Source organism: Carex rostrata, chromosome 12, assembly GCF_964058835.1.
Source record: "Carex rostrata chromosome 12, lpCarRost1.2, whole genome shotgun sequence".
Classification (NCBI taxonomy): Eukaryota; Viridiplantae; Streptophyta; class Magnoliopsida; order Poales; family Cyperaceae; genus Carex; species Carex rostrata.
In genome coordinates, this window is record NC_135929.1 from 4,338,299 (window position 1) to 4,361,867 (window position 23,569).

At 34.1% G+C, this 23,569-nt stretch overlaps 1 protein-coding gene across 2 annotated transcripts; it reads left to right on the forward strand.

Annotated features, from left to right (window-relative positions):
- The first annotated feature begins 2,480 nt into the window (after positions 1 to 2,480).
- Positions 2,481 to 9,167, forward strand: TPS1 (trehalose-6-phosphate synthase). Of its 2 annotated transcripts, none has more exons than XM_078312660.1 (18): positions 2,481 to 3,138; positions 3,614 to 4,091; positions 4,368 to 4,465; positions 4,689 to 5,077; positions 5,316 to 5,430; positions 5,639 to 5,740; positions 5,860 to 6,010; positions 6,374 to 6,462; positions 6,561 to 6,609; positions 6,698 to 6,798; positions 6,886 to 7,073; positions 7,157 to 7,274; positions 7,363 to 7,542; positions 7,616 to 7,738; positions 7,858 to 7,945; positions 8,037 to 8,167; positions 8,276 to 8,374; positions 8,467 to 9,167. In XM_078312660.1, the coding sequence occupies exons 2-18, from the start codon at positions 3,635 to 3,637 to the stop codon at positions 8,896 to 8,898; spliced, it is 2,910 nt and encodes a 969-aa protein (XP_078168786.1). In that variant the 5' UTR covers positions 2,481 to 3,138; positions 3,614 to 3,634; the 3' UTR covers positions 8,899 to 9,167. The 2 variants fall into 2 exon arrangements, with proteins under 2 accessions (XP_078168786.1, XP_078168787.1); XM_078312661.1 differs by having other exon boundaries at positions 2,967 to 2,982.
- Positions 9,168 to 23,569: the final 14,402 nt, after the last annotated feature.

Below are 23,569 nucleotides of genomic sequence, written 5' to 3' on the forward strand. Positions count from 1 at the left end.
ACAATTAGCTATTAAATACTAATTCGTGTCAAGTTAAAACCGACTGACTCAAATCAGTATCCATGACTATTTAGATATAGAGGATCTATTTTGAGATTCGTGTCTACTAAGGTGTAGGAATCTGCTTTTTCAGTCATTCGGTGCCTATTTAGATATAGAGGATCTATTTTGAGATTCGTGTCTCTCGCCAGTATTTGTTCGCTATCTGAAGGGAGCATATTATATATTACCATGACAACCAATAATGTAGGACTAAATTTTGTTCAAATTCAAAACTCGAGGTGATTTTCTCATTATAAAAATTAGTGCTTTGATTGATTTATTGCGGTAAAGATAATATCTTTTGTGGGAAAAGTTGGCAATTTTGTTGGAATATTAAATAGTTAAGTAATTTGATCTTCAATTATAATTCATAAAGAAAAAAAAAATCAGCTTTAATTGCCTGAAAAAAAAATGTGCAGTTTTCAGATATAACTAATGCTCAATCCAAAAGTATTATATACAATGAAAAAAATACTAATTAAATTGATATCGACAAACACAAATTAAGTTAGTGGGCGTTCAAAGAGATTTCACATACATTTTTTAAATAGATTATACATGTTCTTATACCATTTTAATTCGTGGATATAATACAGCTGTATATTGTGTCATTCAACGCTCAAAACAATGTTCTTATACCATTTTTTAAATAGAATTTATTGTGCGAAATGTTACTTGTAATAATGTATCAGAGTTTTCTGTTTGTCGATATGTTCATTACGTTCTATAAAAGTACAAAGACTTAAAGATCTCCGCCATGTCGTCAAGCTTGTAGAAAATATACGCTCAATGTATGTATGCTCAATATATCTCTCTCTTGAACTTGTATAAATTTTATATGATTCAATATTATATCAAATTGTCATTTTTGAGGGTATCAAATCGAAATTTGTTTGTTCATTTCTGGAAAGTACTTTTTTACGATTTTTTATTATTATGATCTTTATCATGACGTCAAAATTTTAATTAATTGAAAAACTGATGACAATTAAAACGAAAGTGTATACTGACATTTATTGTACGAGTGTTACTTGTAATAATGTATTAGGGTTTTTCTCCTTGTCGATATGCTCATTATGTCCTGTAAAAATATATAGACTTAAAAATCTCTGTCACGCCATCAAGCTTATAGAAAATATACGTTCAAGATATGTATGCTCTCTATCGCTCTTTCTTTAACAATTTTAACAATTTTATATGATTCAGTATTATATCAAATTGTCATTTTTAAAGGTGCGAAATCGAATTTTGACTATATATACTTGTTCATTGGGAAATATTTTTTACGATTTTTTACTAGTAGGATCTTATATATCATGACGTCAAAATTTTAATTAATTGAGAAACCGACAATTAAAATGAAAGTGTATGCTTGAATTTATTATGCAAGACGTTAATTGTAACAATGTATTAGGGTTTCTCTTGGTCGATATGCTCATTACGTCCTATAAAAATACATAGGCTTAAAAATCTCCACCCCGCCGTCAAATTTATAGAAAATATACGCTTGCTCAAGGTATGTATACTCTCTATCTCCCTTTAATAGTTGTATAAATTTTGTATGATTTAGTATTATATCATACAAAAAATGCTTACAAGTGTTTGATCCATCATGTTTATAGAGGTTTGAACACCTAAACCTTGCAAATTAAATCCATCTTAAATATTACCTATTCAGTTGAATTATTAGGTTATTTGTAATCTATATATGTGGGAGGCGTGGCCAATACTTTCTCTCTCGTTGCCTTTAAATTTTTATCTGATGAAAGCCCCAAAGTGTTGTTATCACTTGATTTTTCTCTTCTAAATGTTTACCTGGCTAAAGATCTCACAAATTTTCCATTTCAATAGCTACATGTCCTAAATAGCTATGTTTTTTTTAACGAAATCATATTACCCAAGTACCTTTGCAATATCCAGTACAAATATATACATTTTCTATTAATGCAAATCAGTTTATAGTTCTGTTCCAACAATTTTACCTACAATATCCAAGAGTTTCTAAATATAAGTATGATCAGATATTGATAATTACACAACAGAAAGTTTCTCATGATAAAAAATATATTATTTCCACATTCACCAACCATCTGGATTCTGTACCATAATTATAAGTTTAATAAAACTACTGAGATGTGCAAAATTGTGCCAATAGGCAATGAATAATGACAACCACAAAGGATCCACTTGACCCAACAAAATCTCCAACTCATGATCCGCAGTACATTTGGTTTTCTTTTCCCCCATTACCTCATCACCCATTAAAATCTGGAGAGAAGTCAGAGGGAGAGGTCAGGGGGGAGAGAGAGAGAGAGAGGAAGAGAGGGACCAAGGTCTCAATTAGTCAATTTGAAACCGGGCTTAGTGGGGACTGTGGGCCCCATCTGATCCTTTCAAATCTCTTCCTCGGTTTTACGCCACTACTCCAAATTCAATTCAATTCACTTCATTTCCCCTGCATTTACCATTTTCCCAATTCCCATCTAATTTATTTTATATTGTTTTTTTTTTCTTTATTCAATTTCCAATACCATCACTTGATTCACTTCACTTATCTGTCTGTGATGCTGCCTCCTCTTCCCTCTCCCAGCTTGGATTCCATTTCCGAATTAGAGATAATAAATGTATATACAATTCCCATTATATACATGCTTTTTAAATGCCATGGAGTCCAGCTAATTCACCTTCTTTTAATTCCCTGCACTCCTTTTAACCCCACTCCGGATTCCTCCTGGACCGGGTCCCCGTGAACCGCATGGCGCACAGCTGTTTTATTTCAGAATGTGGGTCCCGCTGTTTCAGTCACCCCAGCGTACGCCAGCGAGGAAAGTATTACACAGACTTGCCTCTGCGTGAGCCTATGAAGCCACGGCGTAGAGTTTGAGAGAGAGAAGAGTACAAGAGCAGCTATAAATAGGCGTATGCCACTTACATGTCCTGGTTCGAGCCTGGTTTATTTATAGAAGCAAAGGCTTTCTTCTCGCTTTAGAGAAATCTAGAGAGAGCAAGCGGAGGGATAGAGAGAGAGAGAGAGAGCGAGCTGGGGGCCGTACTCTCTGATCGGTGGTGAGCTCAGGCGAAAAGAGAAGATAATCGGTGAAGTGTTTCTTTCACTTGCAACCCTTATTTATCTCTTATTTGCCTCCACATCTCCTAATTCTCTCTTGTTTCCTATTTTTTCTTACTAATTTAAACTAAACTCGGGCCCCACTTTCTGTTTTGTAATTTTGAACAGTACGCTGGATATGCATATCTCATGAAAAAATTGAGAACAAGAAACTCTTAGTACCTTTGACGAGATAAATTCATGCAAAATTTGGTCAATCCCCTCTTCGTTCCTTCTCATCCCTAAATTATCCTCCTTTTGTAATTTCCGCAAGTTGTTATCAATTTTTTTCCTTCCTCTGTAGTATTTTTTAATAGGAGATACCGCCTTGCCTTAGATTTATGTGATGTAGGATGCATGTACATGTCTTCCTTACAGGAGGGCCCCACCATACTTTGTTCCTTCCTAGTATTTTATGTGTGTGGCTTTTAATCCCCTCTTTCGTTTTTATTTTCTCTTGTACAGTGACTAACCAAGTACAGCTGCATGAGAATTGAGGAGAAGAAACAGAGCATGTCAGCAAACAAGTACAACTGTAGCAGCCCTTCCAGGGTTGAGAGGCTGCTCAAAGATAGAGAGCTACGCCGGTTCAACCGCACTGGTAACGGTACTGACAACGGTACTATCACTGATGACTCTGACCTGAGCATGGAGGCTGAACCTCCTGACTTGGTGCCTGAAACACCGACTAAATTGGATTGGGAGAACTATAATACAATCTCTGATGATAGTACTAGCACCTCCCCTAGTAGTATCAATTCTACTATGGGGTTAAAAGGGGGTTTGAAGGAAGGTTACTTCGGCAGGCGTCTAGGAACTATGAAGGGCATGAAGCAACGGCTACTTGTCGTAGCCAACCGTCTGCCTGTTTCGGCTGTCAGAAGAGGAGAGGATTCATGGTCCCTCGAGATTAGTGCCGGTGGTCTCGTGAGCGCTCTTCTTGGTGCGATTTCTAGTCAGTTTAATTCATTTCCATTTTTTTGCTTCCTTTCATTTTATGTTGTCCTATAATTTATTTGTACCAGTTTGTTGTCCCAAGACTGGTTTCGTGATATATATATTTGATAAAGAATAGTTTTTGTCCTTCAACACTAAATGTGCTTTTGCAGTTGAATTGGAACCATTGTTCGTGAAGTTTTATTGTAGCAAAACAGAGTAAGGAGCTGTTTGTTTTATGTATTTCTTCTAGCAATTATATTTTTGCTTCTTGTGCAATCAGGTGTAAAAGATGTGGATGCTAAATGGATTGGGTGGGCTGGAGTCAATGTAAGTGACGAAGTCGGGCAACGAGCACTTGTCAGGGCATTAGCCGAGAAGGTAAGTTATTTAAAAGAAGCAAACTAGAATTTTTTTTTTTTTAATGAAAAATTGACAACTAGGCAAATGATTATTGATTTCCAAAATAACTATACCAACTGCTGGACTACACGGATAACCCTTTTTGTAAATCGAACATACCTTTTTTTCAAGTAAAGCTTATATGCTAGACTACATGGATATCCCTTTTTGTAAATCGAACATACCTTTTTTTCAAATACAGAGGTGCATCCCAGTGTTCCTAGATGAGGAAATCGTGCACCAGTACTATAACGGCTACTGTAATAATATCCTCTGGCCTTTGTTCCACTACCTGGGTCTACCGCAAGAGGACCGGCTCGCTACAACGCGCAACTTCGAATCCCAGTTCAATGCTTATAAGCGCGCAAATCAGATGTTTGCTGATGTTGTCAACCAGCACTACCAGGAAGGGGATGTGGTGTGGTGCCATGACTATCACCTCATGTTTCTCCCGAAGTGCTTGAAAGAACACAACAGCAAGATGAAAGTTGGCTGGTTTCTGCACACACCTTTTCCCTCATCAGAGATTTACCGCACTCTGCCGTCCCGGTCTGAGCTGCTTAGGTCTGTTCTTGCTGCCGATTTGGTCGGGTGAGTGCTTTTTCTTTGTTGGCTTTTGGGTTGTAGATAGTTCAGGGGTGGTAAAGGTGTTGTACTGGTATAGTTTACCTTATTTTGTTTTTGTTATTAGTTCTAGCATAGTGATAATAATATATAATGAGAGAGCATCTTATATAGCCTTCTGGTTTGTCCATGTACCAGCTGGTGTGATATTTGATGTACATAACCTGTGGTGTTGATTGTTTGGAGTAATTGAAAATTTGTGTAGGTTCCATACATATGATTATGCAAGACATTTTGTGAGTGCTTGTACGAGAATTCTGGGTCTTGAAGGTACACCTGAAGGGGTGGAAGATCAAGGCCGGCTCACCAGGGTGGCAGCGGTACCTTTCAAATTCTTTTCTACTTCCCAATTTTAGTATTTAATATTTTTATGCCATCTTACTACTTTTGTTTCCACAACCTTTACCTTATCTGTACCCAATATCATTAAGATATTAAAGAGAAAAAAACAAATCAAAATAACAAAAGAATGATAAGGGCAATCTTGTAAATAGTATGTGCGTTACTCATATGTGGCAAATTGTTCAGTTTCCAATCGGGATAGACTCCGACCGCTTCAAGAGAGCTCTAGATCTGCCAGCTGTCAAAAAGCACGTGCAAGAACTTACCCAACGGTTTGCTGGAAGGAAGGTAAGGAGACATACAAAACTGTTTTTAATTATCATATGCTGATTTTAAGAAAAATCTTTATGTTGCTTTTTTTGGAAGAGAAATCTAACTTTTACTTTTATGAATGAATGCAATAAAAGGTGATGCTGGGTGTGGACAGGCTCGACATGATCAAAGGCATACCCCAAAAGATATTGGCATTTGAGAAGTTTCTGGAGGAGAATGCCAATTGGCGTGACAAAGTAGTTTTATTACAAATTGCTGTGCCAACCAGAACAGATGTGCCTGAATGTGAGTAATGTTCTCATTATTGTACATTGAGTAAATTGCAGAATCAGTTCATAAAGAATGGCCCAGGTGTATTTGATTGTAAACTTCCCAAGTCATATTTCGATTGAGGTTTATTCTCCCATTGACACATTCCAGGTCAGCAACTACTGAGACCATGGCCAATACAGTGACTGAAATATGTGGTCAGTACCTAAATGTGATGTCTTAAACTTTTTTAAGCATAATAATTGATGCTCAGGGCCAATTCTGAAATTTGGTGTCTTTATTTCATCTACCTTTTAGTGATTTTGTATTAGTGTTAGTGACATGACTAGATAACACACCGGACATTCTTCTATTTTCATGTTTGAATTATTTTACCAGATCAAAAACTGACGAGCCAAGTCCATGAAATTGTTGGGCGGATCAATGGTCGATTTGGAACACTGACAGCTGTTCCGATACATCACCTGGTACATAGTTTGCAACCCTTTACATCGCATATAATTCTCACTCTACCCCTCCAAATAATTCAATCACTTTGCTAATAATTAAATTAACTTTTATTCAGGATCGCTCACTTGACTTTCACGCTCTATGTGCTCTTTATGCTGTGACCGGTACTTCCTTTTCCATATATCTAAAAGAAAACAATCACACAGTATATTCTTTAATAACAACAAAGTATCTTGCTGTTCATTTTGTTAGATGTGGCTCTCGTGACATCCCTGCGAGATGGGATGAATCTTGTAAGCTATGAATTTGTGGCTTGTCAAGGGTCGAAGAAGGGTGTCTTGATATTAAGCGAGGTAATTACATGGAATTAATCATTCATTATTCTTTTAGTATAATTTGCATAGAAATTATGATATCAATGCATTTTATTTGGTCTGTAGTTTGCAGGAGCAGCACAGTCTCTTGGTGCCGGTGCTCTGTTGGTCAATCCATGGAATATTACTGAAGTAGCAAACTCTATTGCATATGCGTTGAATATGCCATCGGAGGAGAGAGAGAAACGGCATAGGCATAACTATGCACATGTTACAACTCACACTGCACAAGACTGGGCTGAGACATTTGTCAGGTGAGAATCTTATTTTAGGCCTTTTCTCTCTCTCTCTCTGTAGGACAGAATTATACCAAGATTTCATCATTTTCATCTTGTAGTGAATTGAATGACACAATTGTCGAGGCGCAGCTGAGAACAAGGCAGGTCCCACCTGATCTTCCTACTCAGACAACCATTGATCGCTATCTTCAGTCGAAGAACCGGCTGATCATTTTGGTACCATTCTTTCAGTTTTTTAATTCATTGGCAAGAATGCTTTTCATGGTTAGATATATAAACTTTTTTTGTGCTCTGTATAAACTAGGGGTTTAATGCGACATTAACTGAACCGGTCGAGTCGTCTGGTAGAAGAGGCGGCGATCAAATAAAGGAAATGGAGCTGAAATTGCACCCTGACTTAAAGGGTCCCCTGTCAGTTCTATGTGAAGATAAACAAACAACAGTTATTGTGCTGAGTGGGAGTGACAGAAGCGTATTGGATGATGTAATATTCGCCTAAAGTTCCTTTTTTTATACCTATTTTAATTTTAATTTGCTAATGTAGTTATTTCAAATAGAATTTTGGGGAGTTCAACATGTGGTTGGCAGCCGAAAATGGGATGTTTTTGCGGCCAACGGATGGTGAGTGGATGACAACAATGCCGGAGCATCTAAACATGGATTGGGTCGATAGTGTTAAGGTTACCTTTTAACTTACAAGCATTTGCTTTTGGTTCTTTATTTACGTTGAACTTCCTGTTGTAAATATGTTTTGGTAGTCTGTTGAACTAATAATAGTAACTTCGTGATTTCTTTACAGCATGTCTTCGAGTACTTCACAGAAAGAACACCAAGGTCTCATTTTGAGCACCGCGAGACATCCTTTGTGTGGAACTACAAATATGCTGGTAAGTTCTGTGGATCTGTAGCCATTTTCTCCTCGGCAAACATATTGGAGAAATTTAACTGTCTTATACATTTGTAATTTTGTACACATAGATGTGGAATTCGGCAGGCTCCAAGCTAGAGATATGCTTCAGCACCTGTGGACAGGACCTATCTCTAATGCGGCTGTTGATGTCGTTCAAGGTAGCCGCTCTGTCGAGGTGCGTTCCGTTGGTGTCACCAAGGTATGCTGTTTCCTGTTTAAAACATTTTAATAATAATATTAGAATAGTAGGATAGGATTTTTTCTTGTAAGGGTCGTAATCTTTGCCAAATGTTATTCAAAATTTTAGGGTGCCGCAATAGATCGGATCTTAGGAGAGATTGTCCATAGCAAAAGCATGATTACTCCAATTGACTATGTTCTTTGTATCGGTCACTTCCTTGGAAAGGTTTGCTCACTAACCTTTTCTTTTTAATTTTTCTTTTGACCAAGTAGTTGAGTAACATGGAGCCCGTATTAATGTATTTGTTATGCTTCTAGGATGAGGACATATATACATTCTTTGAGCCCGAGCTCCCATCTGAGCCGTCAAATGCATCAAAAGGTAAAGGACCAGATTCCACCAAATCTGGACCCGATAACAGGAAGCCAACCGGGAAAGCATCCAGTAGCCGCAACTCTTCGCGTGCTTCCCAATCTGGAAGTAAGAAGTCCCAAACTGGGTCCGGTTCAGATAAGCGGGCTTCACCTGGACAGAGAGCCCCGATACCGAATGCGTGGCAGACTACACAGGATTCGGTGTCTTGGCGAGAAGGATCCTCAGTTCTTGATCTGAATGGAGATAACTATTTTTCATGTGCTGTCAATAGGAAGCGCTCCAATGCGAGGTATCTCTTAAAAACATCAGACAATGTGGTATCTTTCTTGAAGGACCTAGCGGATGCAGCAGCAACATTTCCGCTGTCTGCATAGGTGTGGTCTTACATTATCTTTCCTTGTAGTATGGCGGGGCCAATTTGATTTAATTGCTTGGGGTCTATATAAAGGTTAGTTTTATTGAGAGGGTAACAGAAGGCTATGGTTGAAGAAAGAAAAGCTCGTTCATTGATTTAGCATCTCTTTTGTTGCTGTAGATTTGTAAATGATAATGCTGGTCTCATATTGTGTGCTGGTATGCATGGCTTGGTGGTTAAAATAATAATATTAATAATAATAGATAAGATAGATATTCTAAGATATTATAATTTTGGTTGTGTTTGCTATTGTTGTGGATGTGCATGCATGAAGCTAGATATTATAAGGACATAGCTAGCTCTATCAATATATAATTGCTTTTGATATATAACAGCGTTTTCTTAAAAATAATACTTTGGTAGTTTCCATGCATGCCTTTGTTGCTTCAGTAGATTTCTAAAATCATGATAAAGGTGGCATCGCAACTTCGATCATAGTAAAACTGAGTGCAATAAATTTTGTTGTAGCAAAATGCCTCCAAATTAAGTTTCTTGTTTTTACCCTTAGCCAGGGTAAATATAGCAGTTTGACTTCATGCAGCGCTTGGACTATAGAATGTTAGTGTTGCTTATGATTCGTATGCTACATGAAGCTAAAACTACGTACTCTGTTAGAATCTTTACCCGGTTACCCCCTAGTCATGACATATGAGATATGAGAATAGAGGTTTTTAAAATTAAATTTCTTGTTTCTACCTCTAAATTAAGTGTCTGGAATAGTTTGAAAGGTCTAGCGTTTAGCCGGAATAAGCCGAGCTAGCTCACTGTTCAAATTATTGACAGTTTAAATTAGAAAAATAAGTAATTCCTAAGTTTAATAATATATAAATGTTGATTAATACTCCAAACTATGAACCAAGCAGTCATCGGAAAACCATGAATCAATGTTTCTAGGATATACATAATGGGAGAGGGGGGTTTCCGATGGGCATCGGACCAAATCCGGTTCGATGGGGGTTTAAACCGTCAGATCTGCTTTAGGATTCGCACCCGCAATTTCGCGTCTGCTTTAAAATCCGTACACACGAATCTTAAAACAGATCTGACGGTTTAAACCCCCATCGAACTGGATTTGGTCCGATGCCCATCGGACACCCCCCTCTCCCATACATAATAGCAATAACATGCATGCATTAGTTTGCCAATATTATTCAATGAATATTCTCTCTCCATGTAAACCTTCAGCAATATTAAATTTATAACCTAATTTATGGTTTATCTTAATGTAAACCTCAAGCAAGATAAGATGCCTATTGATTTGTTAGGACCACTAACTACCTAGGCGCGCAGTGCTCTTTGTTTATTGTTAATACTAGTAATAACAGCTTCCAAATCACTTTGCAAAGCTAGACTCCTATTAAAGAGAACATAAAATATTTCATAGAATCCTGGATATATTAAAAAAATTGTGGGACCACATTGTCTCTTGATTTTAATATCGACACGTGTCCATGATACATCCAGACATCCAGTCTAGTCTGGTCATGATATATATATATATATATATATATATATCAATCAAGCCGTACATACATATAATTACATCTATATATATATCCAAACGAATCTTTGTTCCACTTTGCATGCATTGATCTTACATATCTCCAAGAGAGGCTCTTTTGAAACCATGATATATAGTTTGGTCCTGATTCCTGAGAAACTTTATCATAGAAATGATGGGAATCTCGATCAACTGCGGCATGTCTGTTATCTTTCAAAAACTATATATATATTTGCTACGGAGCTTTATTAGTCAATATTGTTATAATGTTATTGCATGCAAGTTGAAGACATCATGTTCGTTCAATTGGTTTTATGTTGGCCGACTATGATATAAAGTGAAAACAAATCTGACGTTGCTTATAAGTGCAGTGCACCAAAGAACGCTTATTGTATTTGATATTGATCGCCAAGTTGTACTCTGAGGTTATATACATATCATTATTTTGTTTTGTGGTTATATACAGTAATACTGATAGCTAGCAAATTATTTTATGGAAGTCATTTGCCCAAATTACTGAAACCTTAACAATAAAGAGAAACCCACTTATAAAATATAATAACGAGATTCGATTAAATTTTTAACATATATATGAGTGTGTATATTTTAGTAAGATTTACAACGGACAAAAATGTATACGCATGATTTTTTTTTTAATAAGCTATGTAATGGTGCTTTGCAAAGCGCCACATTAAACCATACTAGATCTGGATTCATATATATATATATATATATATATATATATATATATATATATTTGTTTTAAAAGTTCAAACCGTCGAGAACAAATTTTATATTTTTAGTATTTTTTTACTATATTTCTTTCTAGATAAGTAAAAAAATTATCTGATTTAAAGGTTCTATACCATCCAAAAATAATGATTTTTTATATATCTGAAAAATAGTAAAAAAAATCTAGAAAAATATAATATTTGGTCACCGAGTATTTTTTTTTCATATGGAGATTATATTAAGCGGTTCACATGAATTATTTAAACTTAAAAAAAATAAAGATATGAATTTAACGGCTTAATATACGGTTTGCAAAGTACCATATAGCATCATCTTTTCTATAAAAAAAAATATACGCATGATTTTGCTGAGCATTATTCATGTGTCATGACAAGCAGTTCAATTTTAATTTATATAATTTTACAAATTCGAAGAAAAAAAACAAATATAATATATGGCGTTCCAACTCTATTTCATTTTAGAGTTGGGCTATGTTACTGTGCATAGCACAAATTGGTCTATACTATGTATTAATATTTTCATTTCAAAGTTTAGATAGTCGTCTAAATTGTTCAACATATTCTCTCTATAAAATTGTACTTGTAGACTAAATTTTATGTTATTTTTTTTACTAATTTTGTTAAATGGGTAGAAATTAAATGATTATTTTTGAATAGTCTAGAATTTTAAATTAAGTAATTTTCTATCTAAAAAAGTAAAAATTGTAGATAATGTAAACTTTGATCTACAAGCACATTTTCATATATATTAAGATCATGTCGTACCATATATAGCCTCATTCTTCATTTCCTGTCTCCGGGCTTGTGGCAAAGAAAAACAAAGAAATGTTTTTAAAAAAATATATATATTTCATCTTTTAAATACAACCAATACTTTTACAAAAGACTTTATATCATGTTCCTAACGAAGTGACATCTCCCCCTTTAAGTAGATAAATTTTGTTCACAAATTAATTCCAGCCATATATTTATGTGGTGATCAAACTTTGTGTTTTTTTTTTTTTCTCAAAATTCTATGTTTGGTCGTATGCATGCATCCTTCCATTCAAGACAACATAGTCTTGTGTTGAGTTGACCTATTTATTTTATCCTTACATTGCCTTGTACCATCAACAACGGATCCATCCTTACAGATGTGCCTTGTAGTCAAAGCTTGCCTAATAGTTCTAGATCTCGCAATCTATCACCAAGATTGTCTCAAATCTTAGATGCCTAAAGTTCTCTGTATTATTTGTGGTGGACTCATTTGTATCACATGGTGAATACTTGTCATGTTTTCGTCCATTATTTATCAAGTACTTTTATTTTCTACAATCCAATTATCCAAGAAAGTGTGTGATTTTCTATGGACATCCTTATGCTAATATTAGTCTATATGTAGTATTTGTTGATGGTAATTTATTATATTATATTATATTAATCGTGCAATATTTACGAGGAGGTTAACTGCAAATTCATAATGGTGTATGAGTTTTGACTCTTCTCCTTCATAGTGTCTTTTCTTTTTTTTCCTCTTTCCAACGGTAGGTAGGTGAAATTAAGAGTTAAAAAAGAAAAAAGAAGTTTGAGTTTATTCATTGCTTTTGCTATTCCTAATTTGAGTTAGGTAAGGGGAACAACCATGTTATCTACTATTCAGAATAGTAAAATAGAAGATATCTAATTAACCCTTATATTTGGGAAAGGCAACAGTGAAAGAGTGCTTGTGTTTGAAAATTCTAGTAATTTTGTAGTTTATATACGCAGAAGCATGACTAATGTGTGCTTTTTTAGGACAATTTCAAGTAAACCCTGTTAGACTTAGCTTTATATTTCTGTGGATATTTTTGGTTGGTTTGTACTTAAAAACATATTCAGAAATGTGTACCAGTGGTTTTGTATCAATATTTTGTTTTGTATGGTTTCATGATAAATAAAATCAGCAAGCAGACTTACTACACTATTATATATATATAAAAAAAAAAAGACACAAAACATTTGAATCATTCTCTTAAAATAATTGTTCGGATCGATGTTTGTTCAGAATAGCATCATCCAAACATTTCAATTTTCTGTATAGTATGTAAAAAAAAGAAAATATAATAATGTACAAACTAGTTATAACTTTAAAAAATGGACGTCAAGTCATTCCATTTATAAGAGTGTAGACTCGCTCCTCAAAGAAAGGAATTTAAAAAAAAATTAAGTTGAATGAAAGAAGGCAACCAACTATCTTCTCTCTAGGTTCAGAAATATGGAACTTTTTTTTTAGAGAGGAGAGATAATTCAACAATAGCAAAAATAAAATAAAAATAAACACATACACACACAGAAAATGTTTAGTGAAATGAGTCTTAACTAGTAACTTCTAAACACTCGTAAAATATCAGTTGATTAAGTATCTCTTAATTCATTAAACCTCATTTCACTAAACTTAAAAAAAAAACAAATATGAATCATACATAATATAAATAATAAAAAGCGTGAGTCTCAACTAGTAATTCCCAAGCACTCATAAAATACGGTTGATTATCACTAAACTCATTAGACCTTAAATAATATAGTAACAAATTTATGACTAGCAAATAAATCGAAAAGGTAAAAATTATAATAATATGAACATAATACGAAAATAATAATTATTTTGGTGTGCAATTAAATAACTTATTAAAATATTGAATTTTTACAAAATAATAATTATTCAAATTTAGTAAATCTAGTGAATGATACAAGATTAATATCATCTTGTCCTTTCAAAAATAATTTGAAGATGTATTGAAATAAAAAAAAATACTTCAAAAATAATACTATTATTCGGAATTTTTTGATAAATAAAATCAAATTTAAATATTTTAACGAAACAAGGATACTAGATTTTGTTTTTATGAAAAACAGCTGCATCGGTCATGTGATGAAGCAATAAATACAATAAAGTTTCTGCCTCTACCAATCTTGTGAATCGGTGGAAATAGTTTAGTTGAAATAGTTCAATTTGATGCTATTTTTAAAAAAAAAAATCATTATTCGGAACCTTATTTATGTGCTGGAAAGTCCAAAAAACCAACTGCACAAACAACCACACGAGAAGTACCACAACAAAGTTATATGAAAAGTTGGAAAGAATTTGGATTCTATACCGTCACTCTCCAAAGAGACAAAAGCATCGAATTATTACAAAAAAGCCTCTTTTTCTATTTTTTTTCCGCAGTGGTCGGTGAAACAATCGTAGGCACCTTGGGCCAAACGAGAAAAAGGTAAACGAGATCTTTGGTACAGTACCTCGAGCATCAACCTCGGTTTCCATGATGCGGCAGTCAACGGCTCAGATTCGTTCCTTTTATGTGATCGCCAACGATCTGCCGTCGATTATTAACACACGACATTTCTTTTACTTTAGTTTTTGAGGAGCGACTTTTCACCTTCCCTGTTCGTATCAGGCTGCTATCCATCTCAGATTCTCAGCGGTACTATGAGATCACGAATCTTTGAGAAAGTTGAGATAAATACTATGCAGCTCCAACATTGGTACACAGTTTTTCTGGGAAAAAAAAAAAAAAAATTCGTACCTTATTTTTGGGTTTCATGGGGTTCCAAGTAGTGTTTGGTAAAAACCTGTGGGGGCTCAATCCGGACCGGTCCGCCTGTGCCCGTGTCACGGGTATGCACGGGTACACGGGCACGGATATTAAATGAGCCGAATCCGGTTTTTAAAAAAAAAAATCCGTGAGAATCCGGACCCCCATATCCTTGAACCCATACTCATGAGTCCGTGCCCGTAAACCCGTGGCAGATTTTTTTTTTTTTTTTACTTTTGATTTAAAATTCAAATTTTAAACTCAAATTGCCCCCACCCCCCCCCCACTCTCTTACTAATGATAGTTGTTCTTAATCACTAAACCTAAGATTAATTCTCAACTGTCGATTTCTGCTATAGATATAAGAGTTGAACTTTGTTTTCATATTTAAACCATCTAATCTAAACAAACCAATCGGATTCAAACCATTCATATGCTATGAAAAGTTTTAACCTGTATTTTGTTTATTTATAAATTGTACAGTCTATCGTAGTTATTGTTCTAATATTGATATAAAAAAAATATAAAGTAATTTAGAATTAACAAGTTTTAGTCGTTATAAAGATCACAAAATCTTTTTAAAAAAAAAAAATTAACGTATGTATTTCCAGCACAAAATAAAACTTCAATAAAGTAGGTATAATAGTTGATCATTTTAATTTCAGATATCATATATTTGTTTCATAATATGCATGTGGAAATTTATACCATATTTCATTTTTCCAATATAATATCTTCTATACTTGACAATTGTGTTTTTCTGAAATCTTCAAGGATTACTATCCCACGATTGCGTTAGTGACCGTTTAAAAAAAAAAAAATAGCAAAATTACTCTAAAAAATAAATCTAACATTCAATATTTCTAATTAAAAAAATAAATTTTAATTGGTATGAATTTGGATTTATAATTTATTGATTTTCAAAGAAAAAAAAAACAGAAAAAAAAACCGGATCCAGACCCGGACCGCCCGCCCCCCCATACTCGGACCGTCCTACCCCCGAACCCGTGACGGGCACAGGTATTAAACGGGCAGGACAGGATTTTTGAAATAAAAACCCATGATGCCCGACCCGTTGTACCCGTGTGCCCGTGACGCCCGTGCCCGAGTTTTGCCCGGACCGCCCGGCCCGGCCCGTTTACCAAACACTACTTCCAAGCTTTGTGATCAGTTACGCGGTAGGCGTGTATTGATTGGGGACTTTGTGTGGCTTGAATTCGACGCAAATAAACCTTCTTATTATTATATCATTTATATCATTTCAACGGTCAATCATGGATTTTGAGTTTATCAGAGGAAGTATGGGATCGGTAGTGGATGAAAAAATAACCCGTCTAATTCAATATGCTACGAGAAAATCCTTACCTCTCATCATTTGTTGTGCTTCTGGAGGAGCTCGTATGCAAGAATGAAGTTTCAGCTTAATGCAGATAAATAAAATATCTTCGACTTTATGAAATTTTCTGATCTGTGCGCACAAAAATTAGTACGAGAGCACACAAATATTAATGCGCAGCGTACCTATTTCAAAGTTGATTAAACAGTCCTAGAACCCATCAGACCTACTCCGCAATCTTATTATCAGATTAAAATAAACAGTCCAAATCTCATTCTACTTGATCAAATACCTGACCGGCTGAATTATAGTTTAGGACATTTTGTTGCTTTGAATGCTCTAGTTAATCCAATAGAAGTGTCCATAGGTAAGAGTACGGATTGAATAGAAGTGTTCTCGTACTCAATATTCTCATTTATTTTATGTTAAGTGATATTTGTAAATTAATTTTCAAATTATAAATTTATTACAAACATGTTGTATGTATCCTGTTTGTTTTTTATTGATTCTGAACTCATTTTAAATAAATAAATCACCAAAATTTATTTTACATTGCATAAAAGAATAATTTTAAAATGTATTTTACAAATATTTGTATTTAACTGCAAGTTTGATGATTTAATCAGTCCAAATGTGTTCAAAATTATTCTAAAACATCTGAGATGCCCGCAAAATGCTTGTAATGATTTCCTACAGGTTGTCTAAAAGTTGATTTATACTTTCGAAATTGATCTAATAAATATTTGTAAAATATTATTATTTTATATTTGATGTATAGCTTCACTTTTGAGTATAATTGCTGGTTTTGACGCTTTAATCACCTTGAGATGAGCCAAAAATCATTCAAAATAATTTAAGATGAATGCAACATGTTGCAAATACATTACAACCTTTTATGTTGTGCAAAAACTAATTCATAAGTTGGGAACTTATCTAGTTAAGTTTTGTGCAAGTATTAAATTATATTTGAAGTAAATATCTTAATTTTGATGATTTAATCGCTTGTAATTTGTCTGTAATTAATAAAGAAACATCTATGATGCTTGCAACATGCTGAAAATGCATTACTATACATTGTGCCGCAAAAAATGATTTCTACTATTGAAATTCATCTAGTAAACACTGGTAAAAGTAGATCTAATAGTTGTTTAAAAAAAATCAGAGTTATACGTCAAATATAAGCTAATATCTGCCCATGTATTAATTTTATGAGGAGGTTCCAATGCCTCATTTTTTTCATACCTCATATTTTATATTTTCGTTTTCAAAGTCCAAATTGTCGATCTGAACCGTTCAACAAAATATTTATACTAAAATATGTATGGAGATGAAATTTTATATTTTTTGAAATTTTTTTGCTATTTTTTAAGATAGGTACAAAATCACTGTTTTTTAATCGTTGTACAAAATCACTGTTTTTTAATCGTTCAAAAAACAGTGATTTTCTACCCATCTTAAAAAATAATAAAAAAATTTCAAAAATTATAAAATTTCATCCCTAACTATTACGTCCAAAGGGTATGGTAAAAAGCTTCAGTACAACAAGATGTACCTTTTATCCCTAAATACACTTTTGGTTCAGATTGCAAGTATACAATCCTACAGTGTAGTATATTGTCGGGTATCGATCCACAGGGAGTATGTTTAATTACTATGCTTAAACTTTAGTAATAAATTTCAAAAAATAAAATAAAGTAAAGTGCAATAAAAGTAAATTGGAGGTTGTATTCTAACGATTCCTAAGGTCGGGTTCAATACTCAAAAGAAAGAAATTTGAAACAATAATTGTAAATAAAAGTAAAAGAAAGGAATTGATTTGCTTTCAAGATTTAGAGATCTAGGGGTCTTTGGTCTACAATCCCTTGCTAACTCTATTTATTCGGTATTTGTTTGAATTCATGTATGATTTGACGAGGTTTCTAACCTAATATGTTATTAAGGGTCACTTTCATAAATTAATAACGTGCCTAGGTAATTCGAATTTCTTGATTAGATCCCTCACCCTAGCTACCTAGACCATAAGCTCTTGTTAGTCTCTCATCTCCTCAAATATTGGTACTTCTCAATTAAGTTCATGATACCAATACCCGATTCGATTTGAGATGTCCTAATTAGGGTTTGACTTCACGGTTAGGTTCTTCACCAAGTCCTTAACCTTAATTTCTATAGTTCCGGTTTAGATTAAATTTGTTACAATCTTAATCTAAACCTAGAGTATTTGCATTCATAATTTAGTATTATCCTATTGATCACAGTCAATTTTGGTTCTTTCAAATCCAAAACGGGATACTACAATTCAAGTACTAACTATGTAATTAACACAAATGATTAAATCACAGAAATTAACAATCAAATCCCAAAAAAAAAAAATCATAATAAAAACAAATAACCGAATAAAATAGAATTAAACAAGTTCATGTATTGACCTAAACCCCTAGAGAGAGAACTACTCTCTCTTAGAGAGATCCATTACAAAAAGTTGACAAAATAAGAAGAAATGAAATAAAAGAAATAATTACACCATTTATCAAATCAAAAACCTCTGTCTTGCCGAATCTTGCTCAGGAAACCTTTTTTCTCCTTGCTTGAAAGCTTTCCTTACTTCAGAATTTATCGCTAAGTATTGTGTGTGTGGAGAGAGATGAGAATGATGAATGGGTGAATGGAAATGAACCTCCTCTTTTATAGCCAAGGGCTATGCCCAATTAAAAGGCTAGGAAGTGGAGTTAGTGGGTGCTATATTTAGATTGTTTTTCACGATGCCTTGTCCACATTTGGCTGTCAAAACGCATCCTTGGTGCGCTAAAAATAGAAAAACTGTCAAAAACATGCAATTTTGGCTTTCTGCGGGTCCAGTGCGGGTGCTCCGGGCCGCACTGCGTATGGTCTCACCCGCACTGGGAAAAATTTTAATTTTTAGTTTCTCATGTTGTAGATCTTCTCGCTAGCTTTCTAAAAAGTGGTCACAAGCTTTAATCGGAGTTACGAGTCAAAAGTTATGGCTGTTTTAAATTCAGACTCCATTTTTGGCTGACTGCTACAGTGCGTCCGCACTGGCATCCGCACTGCTACAGTACCATCCGCACTAGCATCCGCACTGCTACAGTACCATCCGCACTAGCTCGGATTTTTTTCTGTGCGACCAGAGTAGACTTTTGCTAAACCCGGAACGGGTAGCACCCGTTTTGCCCGGCCCGTACCCGTTACCCGTGGTACCCGTACCCGTTGCCCGGGTACAAACGAGTAGACGGGTACGGGTAATAAACGGACCGGAGAACGTGATTTAAAAAATAACCCGTTGTACCCGTACCCGTCTACCCGCCAACCCGTACCCGCCTACCCGTACCCCTATACCCGCCTACCCGTACCCGTACCCGTAACCCGTACCCTTTACCCGGTTGCCCGTACCCGTTACCCGTACCCGTTACCCGTTACCCGTACCCGCCAACTTTACCCGTACCCACTTTTGAAATTCAAATTTTGAATTGTACCGCCGGTTCAAGAGGGGCCCGGTCCGGGTCAAATCAAACCCGGCCGGACCCACCCGGGTCACGTCGGTTTTTTTTTTTTTTTTTTTTTTTTTTTTCAAATTTTATTCCCTCTCCAATTTTTTCTTTAAATACACCCCTCTAATCCTCTTCCTCTCCACATTCTAACTCAAATTCTCAAATTCTCAAATTCTCAATCCCTCAAACTCAATCTCAAATTCTCAATTTTTAAATTTATTTTAAAAAAAATATATAGTTGTAATTTAATTCATTTTACCAATACGCAAACGGAATTAGAGGTTCGCTAAACCCGTTACGGAATTACGAAGGTATCAAAATTACAAAGTTCGGCACCTCCCGCAAGATTTTTCCGCGAAATTTAAAGGTTAGATTTATTTTATGTTAGATTAATTTATTTTTGTAGAGTAATTTAAAATTTGATATTAGATTTATTGTTGTAGATAAATGTATAATTTAAATTGAATGTTAGATTTAGTTTATGATAGATTTGTTAGATTTATTTAATTTATGTTAGATTTGTTAGATTTATTGAATGTTACAATTATTTAATTTATGTTAGATTTGTTAGATGTGATTATGTGAACTTGTGAAATAATTAGATTTATTTTGAATATGTTAGATTTTATTTTTGAAATTCGGATTTATTTTTAATAGGTTAAAAAAATATGTTAGATTCATTTTTGTTAGATTCATTTATTTTTGTAGAGTAATTTAAAATTTGATATTAGATTTATTGTTGTAGATAAATGTATAATTTAAATTGAATGTTAGATTTAGTTTATGATAGATTTGTTAGATTTATTTAATTTATGTTAGATTTGTTAGATTTATTGAATGTTACATTTATTTAATTTATGTTAGATTTGTTAGATGTGATTATGTGAACTTGTGAAATAATTAGATTTATTTTGAATATGTTAGATTTTATTTTTGAAATTCGGATTTATTTTTAATAGGTTAAAAAAATATGTTAGATTCATTTTTGTGAATATGTGAAATATTTTGAATATGTTAGATTTATTTTTGAAAATGATAAATTTATTTTGAATAAGTTATATTTATTTCGAATATGATAGATTTATTATGTGAACTTGTGAAATAATTAGATTTATTTTGAATATGTTAGATTTATTTTTGAATAGGTTAGATTTTATCTTTGTTTTTTCAAATTCTTTTTTTTTCTGTTTTTCCTATTTTTTCTGTTTTTTTCCAGATTTATTTAATTTTATTTTTTTCTGTTTTTTTTAAATAAAGTTGTATTTGAAATTCATTATATAATTAGGTTAGATATATTTGTTGAATATGTTAAGTAATTGTATTTATTTTTGAATATGTTAGATTTATTTTTCAATAGGTTAGATTTTATCATTGTTTTTTCAAATTCTTTTTTTTTCTGTTTTTCCTATTTTTTCTGTTTTTTCCAGATTTTTTTAATTTTATTTTTTTCTGTTTTTTTTAAGTAAAGTTGTATTTGAAATTCATTATATAACTAGGTTAGATTTATTTGTTGAATATGGTAAGTAATTGTATTTATTTTTTAATATGTTAGATTTATTTTTCAATAGGTTAGATTTTATCTTTGTTTTTTCAAATTCTTTTTTTTTTTTCTGTTTTTCCTATTTTTTCTGTTTTTTTCCAGATTTTTTTAATTTTATTTTTTTCTGTTTTTTTTAAATAAAGTTGTATTTGAAATTCATTATATAACTAGGTTAGATTTATTTGTTGAATATGGTAAGTAATTGTATTTATTTTTTAATATGTTAGATTTATTTTTCAATAGGTTAGATTTTTGAATATGTTAGATTTATTTTTGAATATGTTAGATTTATTAAAAATGTCATCTCATCGTGATTCGGTGCAAGAAGATATCGCGAGAATGTCGGCCGATATTTTTGGCCCCGAAATACCAACTACAAATTATCCACAAGATTATTCACAAAATTATTTTGATAGTTCCTCTCAAATGCCGCCACCTAATTATCCACAACCTCCCCAAAATTATCAAATAAGAGACCAAATGCTACAAACAAATTATCAACAAAACCCCCAAACGGGTGCACCGTATTATACTTCAAATGATCCAAACACATTCATTCCACAAGAATCACATCAACTACCACCACCGTATGCATATGGAGGCACTTCTTCCGTTGCATCGTCGAGTCAACTCAACCCCCCTATTTCAGGTACTCCTTCGACAAGTGTCACTGAAATTCAAGAAGAAGGTCTCGCTCCTCCTTCGCCAATTGTCCCCCGCCCCCCACAACAACCAGCAGCAAAGAAGGCTAGAAGACCTCCCGAATACAACCAATATTGGTTTGAATGGTATGATGTGACCAAAGATGACGACGGTTACTTGAAAACTCTTTATTGTAAGGTAGACCATTGCAAGAAACCTTATTTTGTTTATAAACAAGCTAGTGGTATGAGTAGCTTTAAAAGACATGTTGATGTGCATATTAGAAAGGGTGAAAACTATAACCCGAATAATACCCCGCAAATTCAAACTCAAATCACCCCGGATGGTACTTTAACCAACCCAAAATTTGATGAAAAAAGAATGCTTAGTGAATTGGCCCGGTACATAACCCACAAAGCCCAACCAATCAGTATGGGTGGTTGCACAGCCTTTGCCCGGTTGGTCATTCGGGGGTGTGCTCAACCAATGTACAAGAGGATGCATCATAGAAAGTTGGTTGGTGAAATAAAAAAACAGTTTACAACCATAAAAGATGACCTCAAAGGTACATTTGCATATCAATCCAACAAGGTCTCAATTACCTCCGATATATGGACTGCTGGTAAACATGGCCTTGGGTACTCTTGTATTACTGGGCATTGGATCGATGATCAGTGGGTATTACAAAAGAGGATATTAAGTTTTCGAGTGTTAGATTCCCCGCACACCGCAAATGTAATTTTTAAATCTATTATTGAGGTTTTACAAGAGTATAACCTTAAGAGGGATATGGCTAACAAGGTTTTTTCAATATCTTTCGATAATGCTAGCAACAACATTGCTTCCATTGAAATTTTTAAACGGTCACTAAACCCGATTATGAATGGTGAAATGTTTCACCAAAAGTGTGCTTGTCATATACTTAACCTCGTCGTGAAGGCGGGACTTAAAACAGAAGCCATAAAATTATTGATAGTTAAATTTAAGGATGCCCTCAACCACATTGTTTCAAACCATGAAAGAAGACAAGAGTTTGCGAAGTTGTGCGTAACCTATCGAGTAAGCAAGTTGAAAGTACCTTGGGATATAGATACCCGTTGGAACTCAACCTATAGGATGTTGAACCGATGCCTTCCTTATAAAGCTGTCATAGGGGAGTTTTTGAGGGGATCCACCCCTCAGGCAATGCAATTGGAACTCACCGTCGGGGAATGGGACCAACTAGAAAGGCTTTCAACATTTCTAGGAACCTTTTTTGAAGCAACCGTCAAACTATCCTGCTCGTATTCACCGACGGCATTTGAGTTGTTGGGGCAAATCTATCAAATTTCCAAGGTTTATCGTATTTTGGAACAAGCAGAAACCCACGATAAATCTCTCACACCGATTGTAGAGGCCATGAAACTAAAATTTCTAAAATATTGGGAAGATGTACCCCTCTTGGCCATTATTGCAAGCTGCCTCAACCCGGCATACAAGAAATATTACACGATCAAAATGGTTGAAGCGTACAAAGATAATCTACATTTAGTCGCAACCGGGGTCGAGGCATACGTGGATGCGAAGTTCGCTGAGATGTTTAACATATACAACTCAAGAATTAGTGGCAACCAGAACCCCTCTTCGTCCCGGGCTGGTCCTAGGTATGAATAAATATACATTATGCTTTTAATCTTTATTATTTATAATATCTACATTATTTGTCCACTAATTTTTTTTTTTTAATAGTTCCACTTTCAGGAGCACTAGCAGTAGTGGATTGTTAGCAGATTTTCAATCAGATAGCGAACCGCACGCAT

Excerpts from the sequence above, each read along its gene's own strand:
- TPS1 (XM_078312660.1), top strand. The coding sequence starts at position 3,635 with ATGAGAATTGAGGAGAAGAAACAGAGCATGTCAGCAAACAAGTACAAC. Across the intron at positions 4,092-4,367 it reads TCTCGTGAGCGCTCTTCTTG|GTGTAAAAGATGTGGATGCT; the intron begins GTGCGATTTCTA and ends TTGTGCAATCAG. Across the intron at positions 4,466-4,688 it reads TCAGGGCATTAGCCGAGAAG|AGGTGCATCCCAGTGTTCCT; the intron begins GTAAGTTATTTA and ends TTTCAAATACAG.